General features: G+C 29.0%; 1 protein-coding gene across 1 annotated transcript; it reads left to right on the top strand.

The window, feature by feature from the left end:
* The first annotated feature begins 8,039 nt into the window (after positions 1 to 8,039).
* On the top strand, positions 8,040 to 10,023 carry LOC110426704 (Pentatricopeptide repeat (PPR) superfamily protein). Its single transcript, XM_021441992.1, has one exon. It carries the CDS (start codon positions 8,058 to 8,060, stop codon positions 9,705 to 9,707), a length of 1,650 nt encoding a protein of 549 aa, XP_021297667.1. The 5' UTR covers positions 8,040 to 8,057; the 3' UTR covers positions 9,708 to 10,023.
* Positions 10,024 to 14,896: the final 4,873 nt, after the last annotated feature.

The raw sequence follows: 14,896 nt of genomic DNA, 5'->3' as shown, positions 1-14,896 counted from the left end.
TCTCAATAATTAGATAATTAGAAAAATGGCAACATCATATGGCTTGAGAACAGTAATAAAAGCAGAGAATTAATTCCAAAAAAAAAAAAAAGCAGAGAATTGAAAACGATGACCTTACTTTCTGACTGCTAAACGATATGCCAATAGGAACATCATTTGTCAAAGTCAATGCAAAAACCAATAGGAGGCTCAATATCTTCCAAGGATAATATAAATAATTGAGTTTTAATATTGCTAAATTTATCTCAAGTTGATTAAATATAGTAAATATTATTCTTTAGGATGTCTGATAGCAACATATATATGGTCTAAGGATTGAAAAAAAAAACAAAAACCCAGAAGGTGGAAGTTGCAACCAACTGCAGTGTGATATTAGAGGCCTAGAGAGAGGCAGAAAGATGGTAGATCCTGGTTGGTTTATTTTATAACAACCCAATTCCTAAATTTTTTTTCTTAAAACAATGATTTGATCATTTGTTTAATTGCAATGTGAATGGCATGGATAGGATTGAAGTTTCTAGATTGTTTGATCAAACCTTCTTCGGTAGATGAAAGGAAGCTTCAGAATAGGATTGGATACTCTAGCATAATGTTTGAAAATATCTCTTAATTATTTTAAAAGTTTTAAATAAATTTTTATTTTTATTATATTTAATCAAATTTTTATATTTTTATTTTGAATTAAATAAATTATTAGTAATAATTTATTAATTATCATTAATTAAATATCCGTTTTCATTTTAGTATTAATGTGATATTAACATAAAAAAACAAAAATGACACATGATCATGTCGCATATCAAATCATTATATCGCATCATTATTTATTATAACATGTAATATATTAGTTAATATTGCGTGATATAATATGACAAATAACATTTAATCAATTATTAATAATAAATTTGATTTAAAATAAAAATATTAAAATTATTAAATATAATTAAAATATAAAAATCTATTTAAATTTTCTTATATAATATAAAATTTTTTTAAATATTATACCTTTTGATTTTATTTAAACACAGCCTAATTAGCTAGTAGAGCTCTACTACTTCCTTTAGGAAACCTTCCTTATTTATTTATTTATTTATTTATTTAAGATTTATCATTATTTAATAGACAGCTTACGGGTACTCATCAAAATTTTTATATTGACAAAGAAGGCTCTTAGGCTCAATAATTAGAGATTAAGGTTTATTAAATGATTCAAAATTTAAAGAATGGAGATAGAAATATGATATTGTTTGTATGTAAATAATACAAATTTCAACAGTAAACATATTTATGTCTTATATTTAGATTATTCAACGGACTATATTTTTTAATTTTTTATTATTTCCTTTAAATGTCTATATGGTTTCTCCATTGGATACAAGCATTTATGAAAATAGTTTGAATTTTTAAGGCATTTTACATATGTAAAGGTGAAAGTAATTTTTTTTTCACCTATATGTTCATACGAAAAGGAATATTTAGCAACTATACATATATAATAGGGATAATTTCACATTTGACCCTTATAGTATAAGAAAACATCTAATGTGGTACCTTAACTAAGAGCATATCGCACATAGTGTCCAAATTTTCATTTCATCTACCAATATGTTCTAACATCTACCAACCTTATGTGTCAATGGACTAATTAAAACATGAAATTCCACAGCATATTTTGGTTGCTATTAGGATAGGAACGTGGCATAACTCCATTCTTTAAAATATTTTAATTTTTTATTTTTTATAAAATTAATAAATGAACAAAAATAAAAATCATTTTTTTATATTTTGAAAAGCAAAAAAAATAAAAAGGTTTAGAAAATAAATTTTTATTTTTTGAAAATAAAATACTTAAAATTTCTCTTTCTGTTTTTTTTTTTCAAAAAATCTAAAAATTTGATTTTTGAAAAATTCAAAAGCCAAACTTCTAAAAAAAATTATTTTTTGAAAAAAAACTGAATTTATTTTAAAAAAATTCTTTTTCTTTTTCTCTTTTTTTTCTCTCAACCCCTACCTAATAGTACGATCCCATTTTCAACATGATTTGAAGCCATTCTGACTATTTTGATGTTGGATTCACCTTATTTATCATGAGTCAATTAGATAATGGTTGATTTCGACCATTAGGTAGGGATTGAGAGAGATAGAGGAAAGGGAGGAGAAAAGGAAAAAACAGAAAAAAACTCTTTTCAAAAAATAACAATTTACATTTTAAGATTTTATTTTTTTATTTTTCTAAAAAATAAAAATTAAATAATTTTAATGAATAAAATTATGTTATGTGTTTGCCACATGTTTATCGTAGTTAGCGACCTACAATGTGATTTTGCATTTGTTTAGTCATGTCATAACGTGTGGGTTCGAGAACCCAACAACTAGACATGAAGAAAACTAAGAGTCACCACCAATCTTTTGTCTTAACTGTGATTGGTCACCTATTGACACGATTCTAATCGACGAGATACTAAATTAATTTTAGATTCGTCAAAAGAATGTTAAACTAGCTTACGATTTTTAAAACTAGGTTCGAGAGTGTTGTTACGCATGGGGAAAGATTAGCACCTCGTGATGTCCGTTCCACTAATAGTACCACTTAATTATAAGTTATACTATTGTAGCTTTATTCTAAATTTATTATGTTTTTTTAGTTATTATTTATTTATTTTACCCTTTACTTTGTTTGTGAATTAAAGTACTTTATTTGATTTTTCAAGAGTGAAGTGCATGCGCATGATGCGTTCGTGAAATGTATGATATGAAATATAAATAATGTTGAACGAAAGCTTTTTATTGAGAATATTTCTTAGATCATATCATCAGGGTAACTATACGCTTTTTGATAAAAATAATATTTTCGTGAATGCATTCTTATTATGAGCAAAAATCTTTTTATTAAAAATATTCTTCAAGCCCTTCCATCGTATTGGTGGAATCTGGGGATATGAAACTTTTTGAAGAAAACTCACCATTGCAAGATCCTTCGAAAACTCCCATCATCGAGACTTGTACTCACGCACAAATATCTACATGCTATAACATTTATAATGCAATAGTGATGTGCTTATGAAATTTAACATTTTATTTCTGTCTCCTGTATCTTCTTTGTTATTTTTGAAGATTTTCCCTTTTTATTATTTCTCTTTATAAGTATGCATATTATGAATTATATATATATTTTTATGTTGTTTAGGTATATATCTATTTTATTATATAAATTTTCATTTTACCTAAACTCTATAGTTTTTACACAAGATGTTTCATTTCATAATCATTATTATTTACATATATATATCTTTTAATTCAAATTTCTCCCTTTTTACTATCTATCCTATTCACTTTTTTATAACTATTTTAACTTTATTGTATATATTTTTATAACTAAATACTTATCTTTTATACTTTAAGTGTATTCATTATTATGAATTTAGTATCATTGAACATTTTAGTACCTTTTATTCATTTATTGTCATGAGTATTATTATTTTTCATTATTTTATATTTAATTTTGACACCTTAAATGAATATATGTAATTTGTTCTTTTACATTTATTGTTATACTTGCTATATTTCTATTTGAACTAATTTATTATTATTATATATAATTTTGTTTATTTAAAATTATAAACATCAGAATTTCATAATTAAGACCCTCTCATTGTATTGGTGGAGTCTTAGTTTAAATCCTGAGTCTAGAAAAAATTCATTCAAAATTGTGACTCTTCGCTTTCTGGATGAACATCCCATCATCGGTATTAAGTTAGATAATTATCTTATAATTCTTTATCTTATTCTATTTTCATTCTTTCTCCATTTGAACCTATCTCTACTTTATATAAAACTATCTTTTTCAACTAATTTGATATCTACATATTTTATTTCATTACATTTTTATTGTCAATTTTTCCTAATTCATTTTCATTCCTATTTTACCTATATAAATTCACATAATTATGTATAGTATGATTATATCTAACATTTCACCTCTTCCTACGTTTTATATTTCTTCTTAATCATATTCTAAATCTAACTATATGTCCCTTTTCTATGTATATATTATCAATGTAAATAAATCTATTTCTACCAATAAATGCTTACTTTTTCGTATTTAATATCCACCTAAATCTATTTATTACATTATCATTGTTTTATAATTAAATGGTTATTTATTTCCTTTTTTTAATCCTTGAATCTGATTTTATAACTAAATAACTTTTTTATTTAATTTTATTATTATTTCTATATAATTAAATATATATTTTTATATTTTTCTATCTACTTCAATCTCTTTTTTGTTATATTGTTAAGCATCTTATTTTTATACTTATCTATTGTCATATTTTCCTATTTCCATAATTTTCTTTCTTAATACTTCTAAAATTCATGCTACAGCATTAACATATTTTGTTTCTACTATTTTACTATCATTAATATAAAACTATATTAAGAAAAATTTCTAAAATAAAACTAACCAACACAAATACCCAAAGCAGAGCCCAGTAGATGGAAGGTTTAGAAACTTACCCAAAGCTTAAACCCTGTTTAGCCCAAGGAAGATCGGACCAGTAAGGAGCCCGCTAGCCTGCTTCAAAACCTCAGCCCCCACTTTCTCTGCAACGGCGTCGTTTTGGAGCAGCTTCCCTGGATGAAACAGCGCCGTTTAATCCTTTCTTAACCCAACCAAAACCCTAGCGATAAAAACTATCCTTTTGACTCCTTCCATCATTCTCCTTTCCTTCTTTCTCTCTTTACGGGACGAATCTCTCGCCCTTCTCTCTAAAACCACAAGCCTCAACCCTTCCTATCCTCTCTCGCTCTCTTCCTTACCGGCGACCTGAAGACCGGACACAAACCTTTTGGATCTCTCTCTTCCCTTGCCGGCAATCTAACCCAGAAAAACCCTTAAACCTCCCTTCGACCAGCTCCCTAAACTCTGCCGCCCTGTCCCATTTTTCGTTTTTGTTTTTTTTTTTCTCCTGTTTCTCTCTCTCTCTCTTTTTTTGTTTTTATATTGATTATGGGTTCCTTTTGCTGCTTGAAGATTTAGGTTTTTTTTTTTAATCCACCACTAGGGTTTTCTAGGATTTTTTCTTCCCTTCCTTTTTGTTTTGGCAAAGGGCAGTTATAAATATGCTGGGGATGTAGCCACTTAGGCACCCCAGCATCGGAGGGCTACTGCCAGATGCGAGGCGAGGCAACTGCCTTCGCACCCTGAGCTGTTCCCTTCTCTCTTTTGTTTCTTTTTATTTATTTATTTGTTCTTCTGATTTCCAGAATACTCTTCATTTTAATTTGGACTATTTATTTTATTAATTTTGATTTAATCCTTTTCAGATTATTTTTGCTATATTGAACCTGTTTTTTTTCCACCGGTCAGCGTGGGCTGTAAAAAGCAAAACAATAATAATAAATGAAATAAATGGAAAAGAGAAATAAAATGAATAATGAAATAAATAAAATAAAAAAAGGACAAAAATTAAAAGATTAAAAGATTAAAATTTATACAAATAAAATTGGTGCCTACATGTCTATTAATGGTGTTTGACGGTATCATGTTGAACACTTTTATAATACTTGCACGACATTATAAACATTTTTCTAAACTACAAAAACTAAATATGATATTATCTTTATATAATATTTCGGGTACACATAGTGCCTACAAGATAAGATGAGTTTAGATCACCTGTAATTTATGTAAAGAATGAATAAAACATACTATATGCGGGTGCGTAATTAAAGTAAAAGATATATAAATGCATTCATAAAAAAGAAAAAAGCCACATACTGTTTCATCGCTTTTCTTTTTCTTTCTTGGTTTGGTCCTGGGATTTCATGGACAAGAGCATGTCAAGACATATCAAAGGTCTATGTGTTACTATTAATTTCTTCAAATTCGAGTATCAAACAATTCTTCAGTGGCATGAAGTTGATCTTTACTAATACAAGTCAGGTTTGGACCACTTGCTAAGCTCATGATCTAAAGCTATATCATGAAATCTTACATATGATTTTTTTAGTTTTTTTTTTTGGGAACTAAAACTTATAAATGATGATCCTAAGAGCAAGTAAATTGCAAAAAAGTACCCTAAAGATGAAATCAATTCAAGTTTCAAGCAACACACAATTATGGGTTTGAATTTTGTGAAGGTATATTTTCACTGGGCCTACTTGGATCAGTTGTGGGCACCAGAACTTAATTTTTGTAGGGTTCTAAAGTCTAGAGACTTAGACATCTATGATTGAAAAATTATTTTTAAAAAGTAAATTGCAAAGTTTATTTTTGGAAAAAAGATAAACCCAATAAAGTAGGACAGAATTGGTGCGTGTGCTTACGAAGAGAATATCAATTCATTTACATGTTGAAGGAGGAAAAAAAATCAAATCTTAAATATAAAAATTAATATAATCTTGTTAACTCGTTAAAAAGAAATTATTATGTAAACTCTTATTACCACACTAGCTTTATATTTAACAAATTAGGATATCACAAATTATTAAAATTGTCAGATTTGTGACCATTACTTAATAATAATAATTTTCTTAAATATATAAAAAGTAAGCGTGCGTTTATCTAAGCTAAATTGTTATTTCTAGTGATATATATATATATATATAAAATTACTATTTCCTTGTCATTAAATATTAAGTAGTACACATAAATTGATAGTCTTTCTTTAATTAAAAATACAATATATATGGAAATTTTTAGGCTTATAGTTTCCAAAAAAAAAAAAAAGTTACAAAGTTGGGTTTATATTTGATATGCTGTTAATATGTTGTATCTACACACTAACATTTAATCACAAAAGTGTCATATCATAAATGTGTTAACATAAAAGTTAAAAAATCTTTGAATATAAATATTTTTAATTATCTGAATTTATTTTTGAAGGTTTTCAACTTTTAAATTTATTTATTTATTAAAAAAGTAACAACATTTGGTTCACCCTTTATACTATAGGTATTATACAATGTGAATGTATTAAATATAAACCTGATATGCATTAGGGTAAGATTTTTGTATATTTTTAAAACAAAATATATTAAAATTATGCAATTAGTCTTATTTTTTTTATGAAAATAGTGAATTTAGTCATTGTACAATAATTTATAAACATTGAATTCTTATACTTTCCAAAATTGATAATGTCAGTCTAATATATTAAAAATTTTCTATTATCTATATTGATATAACGTTTTATTGTATTAACGTGGTATTTTCTTATTAATATGACATTGAATTTGATTTTATCATAATGATGAAGTTATATTTCACGAATGATATAATAATAGTATCTATATGGTATTATCAAACATTAACATGTATCTTGTAAGTGTAGACGTGAAATCATCCAATAGGTGCTAATAGTTTTAAATAAGATTGAAAAAAAAAAACAAATCAAAAGTACAAATAAGTTTATAAGATTTAAGAAAAGAGTGTTGTGAGACAAAGAATAATTGAATTTCTATGCTTTATAATTTAAAATGATGAAATTAATAAAAAAATCACATCATTTTTAATAAATCATCATATTTAATGTCACATCAATTAAAAAAAATCATATCAGCACAAATAGCAAAAAAATTAATATTATTAAACTGACATCGTTAATTTAAAAAAGTACAAAGACTTAATGTTTATAAATTATTATATAAGGATTAAATCTATCACTTTGTCAAAGTATATGAACTAATTACATAATTTAACTTTATATTTGATGTACTGCTAGGGTATAATATTATACTCTATTTTTGAACCACATAGTATTATCTCATAAATGTGTAGATAAATGTTTAAAAATATTTCAAAATAAATATTTTTAAATTATGAGTATTTATTTTTAGAATTCTCAATTTTTAAATCTATTTATTAACAACTGACAATATTTGATTCAATGATAATGTATAAAATCTAAACTTACAATAAATCAAATATAAACTTATTTTAAAATACGAATATAAAATGTTAGTTTAGTTTATTTCATTGAATTTTAAAGCAAGAAAGACGTGGGAAAGTGCTATATGCCTCTTATGTCGTTCATAACTTCAAAAACATGTAAATGATAAGAAAACGACCAAACGACAGTAGCCTCAACCGCAACCAACGGTCATCAGCTACCTTTTGGTCACAATGCACAAACCTCCGTTCCTTGAAGCAAATCCATGCTTCCCTCATCACCAAAGGCTTCAATTCCAATCCATCCGCCTTAAGAGAACTCATTTTCAAAGCCGCTGTTGAGGTTTCAGGTGGTTTGGGCTATGCTCATGAATTGTTCGATAGAATTTCCCACCCAGATAACTTCATGTGGAACACAATTATAAGAGGCTCAGCTCAAAGCCAAAACCCTTTAAATGCCGTTTTAAGATATACCCAGATGGCGAAATGCGGCGTTGAGCCAGATAACTTTACGTTCCCTTTTGTTCTTAAAGCTTGTACCAAGCTGTGTTGGAGAAAAATGGGGTTTGGGATTCAAGGGAAGGCTTTGAAAATGGGGTTTATAGGGAACAGTTTTTTGAGGAATACCCTTATATATTTTCATGCTAATTGTGGAGACCTGAGTGTTGCAAGTGAGCTTTTTGACGCTTCAGCCAAAAGGGATATTGTTCCTTGGTCAGCTTTGACTTCAGGGTATGCGAAAAGAGGGGAACTTGATGTGGCAAGGAGGTATTTTGATGAGATGCCGGTGAAGGATTTAGTTTCTTGGAATGTTATGATCACGGGATATGTGAAAAGAGGGGAGATGGAGAGTGCAAGGAAGCTTTTTAATGAAGTTCCAAAAAAGGATGTTGTGACTTGGAATGCTATGATTGCAGGGTATGTTATTTGTGGGGAATGTGAGAAGGCGTTGAAGATGTTTGAGGAGATGAAGAACGCAGGGGAGAGGCCAGATGAGGTTACCATGTTGAGTTTGTTGAATGCATGCGCAGATTTGGGAGATTTACAAGTTGGGATAAGGATACATTGGTCTCTTTCAGAGATGGTCTCGAGCAACTTTAATGTTTTACTTGGGAATGCACTTGTAGATATGTATGCAAAGTGTGGCAGCATTGAGAGGGCGCTAGAAGTTTTTCGAGAGATGAGAGAAAAAGATGTGTCAACATGGAATTCAGTAATAGGAGGATTGGCTTTTCATGGCCATGCGGAGGAATCAATTAAGCTGTTTACTGAGATGCAAAGGTCAAAAGTCAGGCCAAATGAGATCACTTTTGTTGGGGTCTTTGTTGCTTGCAGTCATGCTGGGAAAGTAAATGAGGGTCATCAATATTTCAAGCTTATGAGAGATGGCTATAATATCGAGCCAAATATTAGGCATTATGGGTGTATAGTGGATATGCTAGGGCGTGCTGGGCAATTGGATGAAGCTTTCAAATTCATAGACTCGATGCAGATTGAACCTAATGCCATTATTTGGAGGACTTTGCTTGGGGCTTGTAGAATTCATGGAAACGTTGAGTTGGGGAGGCGCGCAAACGAGAGACTACTCAAGATGAGAAGGGACCAGAGTGGAGACTATGTATTACTTTCCAATATATATGCTTCAAAAGGTGAGTGGGATGGAGTGGAGAAGGTAAGGAAGATGATGGATGACTCTGGGGTAAGGAAAGAGCCTGGTTGTAGCCTTATGGAAGCTGAAGAAAAAGCTCTCATGCATTTTTTGTTTGATTCGAAATCCAAGATAAATTTAAGACAAAAGGATCTCGTGCCATGATTAAGTACTGAGAAACTGCTTAACGACTTCCAGTTTTACTTGGGCATAATAGTTCCCATTGATGATCACCCCGAAAGGAAACAACGTGGTTTGTAATTGTTTAGACCAAATGTCATAAGAACTGAACAAGCAAGATGGGTTATTATAGATTACACGTGCATGGCTGATGATATGATCTTATTTTATGTCCTTCAATTGCCTTTTTTTTTTTATTATTATTTATCAAATTTATTAAGAGGTTTGCCTATGAGAGCCTCTTACTTTAGCTCATGTCAAATTGTCAATGCTTTTTGGAACAATTTATGTAACATGATTAAAACAGTTCACCCATATGACCAAGGACGGAGCTAGAGCATTTTTAAAAAGGGACCAAACAGAAAGAGACACTAATACAAGAGTATATTATTAAATTATTATTATTTAAGAATTATAACTATTTTAAAAAATTTTTTATTTAATTTTCTTGTACTAAGACTTTAAGCTATTCATGTTCTATTTAGGAATAGTATACTTATTTTATTTAAATCTCTTGTTAATTACTTTAATTGTAGTAGATAACTTGAAGTCGAGTTTTATTGGGATGTGGGCTTGTAATACTATAAATAGGACGCTTAGGTTTAGTTATGAGACATTGAAGTTGAAAATTAATAAATAATATTTTCTTAAGTAAGAATGTTTATTTTTTTTAAGCTTTTTTCAAAAGGGTAAAAAGTTTTTAATATCTTTGGCTTAGCTAATCAAAGTGGGATTTTGGCTATAATTTTATCTTAGTGAGATTTTCAACCTTACCAAGATTGGTGATTCACCTTAGTGGGGTTTCTAATCTCCTTACGATTGATGTCTTTTACAATGCCTAAGTGTCTTTACAGTGTCTTGATGTCAATTTGGTATCAAAGCGGGAGGATCATTGTTGGTTGTGCAGTTTAGGTTCGTTATCAGGTTTCGACTCTTTTTGTTCGAGTAATTCTATTTCTTTTACTATTTTATAGTTATATCATCATTTTTTTTTCTACATCCCCACATCATCATCACTATACAATTAAATGTGGCCGAGACGTCAAAATCGTTGAAAAGTTGATCACCAGATCGAGATTCAAGAACTACGTCACTAATTCAAGAATTATAAGTGCAATTTATAAGACATGATGTTGCTTAAATCAACAATAGCAGCTCTAATGATGAAGAGGATGATACCAACCCTTTCCATCAAAATTTGTCCATTGATGAAGAAGTACCTATACGGCAACTGAGAACTGTTGTTACTAGAGACTTGAGAATTAAAGTCGACATTCTTGAGTTTAAAGGAAGACTTCACCATAATGGCTTCTTTGACTAGTTTTACATAGTGGAAAGAGTTTTCGAGCTCAAAGATATTCCCAATGAAAGACGTGTGAGCTTGTGGCAATTAAATTGAAGAAGCACACCTTTATTTGGAGGAAAAATCTCAAACAACAATGAGAAAGAGAAGGTTGCAACAAGGTTATAACATGGGATAAGATGCATTGAGAACTCAAATGTAGGTTTTTTTCTGAGCATTACCAATAAGAAATTTTTATCAAATTTCATAACTTAAAGTAAAAAACAATGTTGGTGGAAGAATATACAATGGAGTTCGAATAGCTTCATATGAAATGCAATGTCCATGAACCTGAAGAGCAAACTATAGCTTATTATCTTGGAGGTCTTAATATTGAAATTATAGATGTTCAACTATAACCATATTAGAACTTAAATGATGTCATCAGATTAGCATTAAAGGTTGAGAAACAACAATTATGGAAAAGCTTAGTGAGTTCATCTGAACAAAAGATTCCACCTCAAACTATTAGAGACAAAGTTCGATAACTATTCCACCCCCAAAGGTAAACTCTTACAAAACTTCAAACAATAATAATGAAAAGACTACTTCTACCCATGCTTCTAATGTTAACAAGAAGTGCTTCAAATGCTAAAGATTTGGGCATATTGCTTCTGTTGTCCAAATCGAATAATTATCTCTTTAGTAGAAGAAAAAGTTATGGAAGAACCTAGCATGAAATAAATAAAGGATGAACTAAAAAATTTCAACAATGATGAGATAGAAGAAGTTTCTACCAATCATGGAAAAACTCTTGTTGTTTGCCGTAACCTTAACACTGTTATGATGACTGAAGATGAAAGTTGGCTTCGTCACAACATATACATCCTAAGGGAAGGTTTGCAATGTCATTATTGATAGTTGAAGTTGTGAGAATGCTGTTGCCAACTACATGGTGGAAAAGTTGAAACTTCTAACTAAAGTACATCGTCATCCTTATAAACTACAATGGTTGAGAAAAGGAAATGAAGTTACAGTAATGAAGTGTAATTGTGTTCAATTCTCTGTTAGAACTAAGTATCAAGATGAAGTTTGGTGTGATGTTATCCCAATGGATGCATGCCACCTGTTATTGGGACGTCCATGGCAATATGATTGTCAAACTCATCGTGATATATACAAGAATACTTATTCCTTCATTAAAGATGGAGTAAAAATTATGTTGACTATAGTAAAGCCAGAAGATCGACCAAAGAGACAAGAGGAAGATAAAGCACTCATCATTATGTCTGGCTTAAAACAAAGTTTATCATGAGTCAAGCCTCTTATATCCCTTGTTAGTTTCTAAGAAGAATGAAGTATCTTCACCTTTATCCAAAAATGGTCAAACAAAATGGGTTAACAAAAGTTTGGGAAACTTATTGAGAAGCTTTGTGGGTAAGCACATTTGTTATTGGGATCGTGTGTTAGTACAAGTAGAATTCTCTTATAATAATTCTGTGAGCCAAACTGCTAAAAGATGTCCATTTAAAGTAGTGTATAGAAAGTGCTCTCTTAGTCTTTTGGACCTTTTTGCATTACCAACTACTTGTGAATTTAATGCTGATGCTGAAGAACGTGCTAAGAAAATCAAGAAACTTCATGGAGAAGTTCAAGAAAAGACTAGTTGTCAAACTGATAGATACTAAAAGCAAGCCAACAAGTACAAAAAACCAGCTAGTTTTAAAAAAGGAGACTTAGTGTGGATTCATTTAAAGAAAGAACTCTTTCCTAAGTCTCGTACAAAATTATCTCCTCAACCTAATGGACCATTCCGAGTCTTGGAACGTGTTAATGGGAATGCTCATAAGATCGAACTTCTTGAAGATTATGAAGTTTTCGCAACTTTCAATGTAGTTGATCTCTTTCTTCACTACGGAGAACATGAAAAAGACACAAATTTTGAAAACAATTTTTTTTTCAACTTGGAGAGAATGATACAGTAGGATATTATTATATTGTTATTATTTAAGAATTATAAGTATAGTAGAATTCTTCTTTTTGTTTAATTTACTTGAACTAGGATTTTAGGCTAATCATGTTCTATATAGGAATAAAACACTTATTTTATTTAAATCTCTTATTAACTATTCTAGTTGTATTAGACAATTTGAAGTAGAGTTTTATTAAAATGTGGGCCTATAATACTATAAATAAGATCCTTAGGCTTAGTTATGAGACACAGAAGTTGAGAACAAATAAAAAATATTTTCTTAAGTAAGAGTGCTTATTTTCTTTATATTCTTTTTAAAATAGTAAAAGGTTTTTAATATTTTTGGCTTAGTCAATTACAGTGAGATTTTGGTTATTTTTTTCACCTTAGTGGGGTTTTCAACATTGTCAAGATTAGTGAATCACCTTAGTGAGGTTTCTAACCTTATCACGATTGGTGTCTTTCACAATGCCTCGGTGCTAGATACTAATAGTTAGAGAGAACTTTATATATAATTCAATTATCAATCATCTAAAAAATTAAATAAAATTCAAAAGACATTGGACATACAAAAAAATGCACATTCATAGTAATGATGGTGTCATTTATATATATGATTGAATGAAACTATAAAAGGAGTCTCTCTCACTCTTTGAGCTCAAGAGTGAAAGAGAAAATAATTTTTCAAACTCTAATGAATTGCCTCTTTACTTTATTCGTTCTAGCACTCCTCTTATTTTTTATTTACCTCTTAAATTGCTAATTAACATATTGAGTTATTGAGATATAATATGTTATAATAGGCTTAGGTTTATATTAAAACTTAATGGGTTTGGATTAGTAGTCTCACTTTTATTTTTTTTTCAAAAATTTGATAGACTTAACATATTAGTTTAGAATTTATTTACTAGGCTTAACTAGCAATATGCCAACCATAATGACTCTAATTTTATCAAACAATTTGAAGAATAAAACTATTATTAAATAAAATTTTTTTGAGAGCTATTAAAAATATATAATAAATAAAATTATATTGAAAGAAATACAGTTATTTCATTATATCAATTTGTATGCATATCTTTGTTACTTAAAGTGTGCAACATACATACTAGAATGTGTTGGTTATTCTAAATAGAAAATGATGTATTGATGAAATTCTAAGTAACAATGCAACACTATAACGTATATTTGATAATTACATAATAATTTATTTATTTTTAAATATTAAAATCATAAAAAATAAAATCTACATAACAGAAAAAAGAAGGATATGATAAGTAGAAGCATCTACATATGACATAATAAAAAGGATGAAAAAGAATATGATTGATGGTTAATGGTTCGTAGAAACTTGTGAAAGAAAATCTATACAGATTTAAAACATATAAGTAAACAGAATAGAAATAAATAGTAATAATAATATAAATTGAAAAAAAATAAAAAATTTAAAAATTGAGTCAAGCATATGGGATTATTTTGTTATTCTTTATTTGTATTAATTATTAAATAAAAAATTATTTTGGAAAGTCCATTAAGAAAATTTATAAAAAAATAAAAAAAATTTATATAGCATGTAAAGTATTTTTTAAAATTTGGCCCGCCCCATCCCATAAGGAGGCTCCACCCCTGCTTATGACTAATTAGGAGGTATTTGTACAGTTTGCTGGAAGAAATATTAGTTGATTGCTACACTCCACTCTGGAGATGTGCTTTCACCTTTTAGTAATTTTACTGAGTTTACTTGGGGAAATATTACTAGCGCCCTTGATATTACTTGCATTGTAAGAAGGATGTACAAGCAGTAAATCTGACAATGAACAAGCAACAACTAATATTATGAGTGCACTATTCTCATCCTCAAATTCAGAAAATTCGTTATGTTCTGCAGAAGCGCGAAACAATTGAGCAATCAGAGTGGTT

Source organism: Theobroma umbraticum, unplaced genomic scaffold (assembly GCF_002168275.2).
Source record: "Theobroma umbraticum cultivar Fairchild unplaced genomic scaffold, ASM216827v3 scaffold_12.0, whole genome shotgun sequence".
NCBI lineage: Eukaryota > Viridiplantae > Streptophyta > Magnoliopsida > Malvales > Malvaceae > Theobroma > Theobroma umbraticum.
Note: the sequence above shows the minus strand (reverse complement) of the source record. Positions and strands in the feature narration are given on the sequence as shown.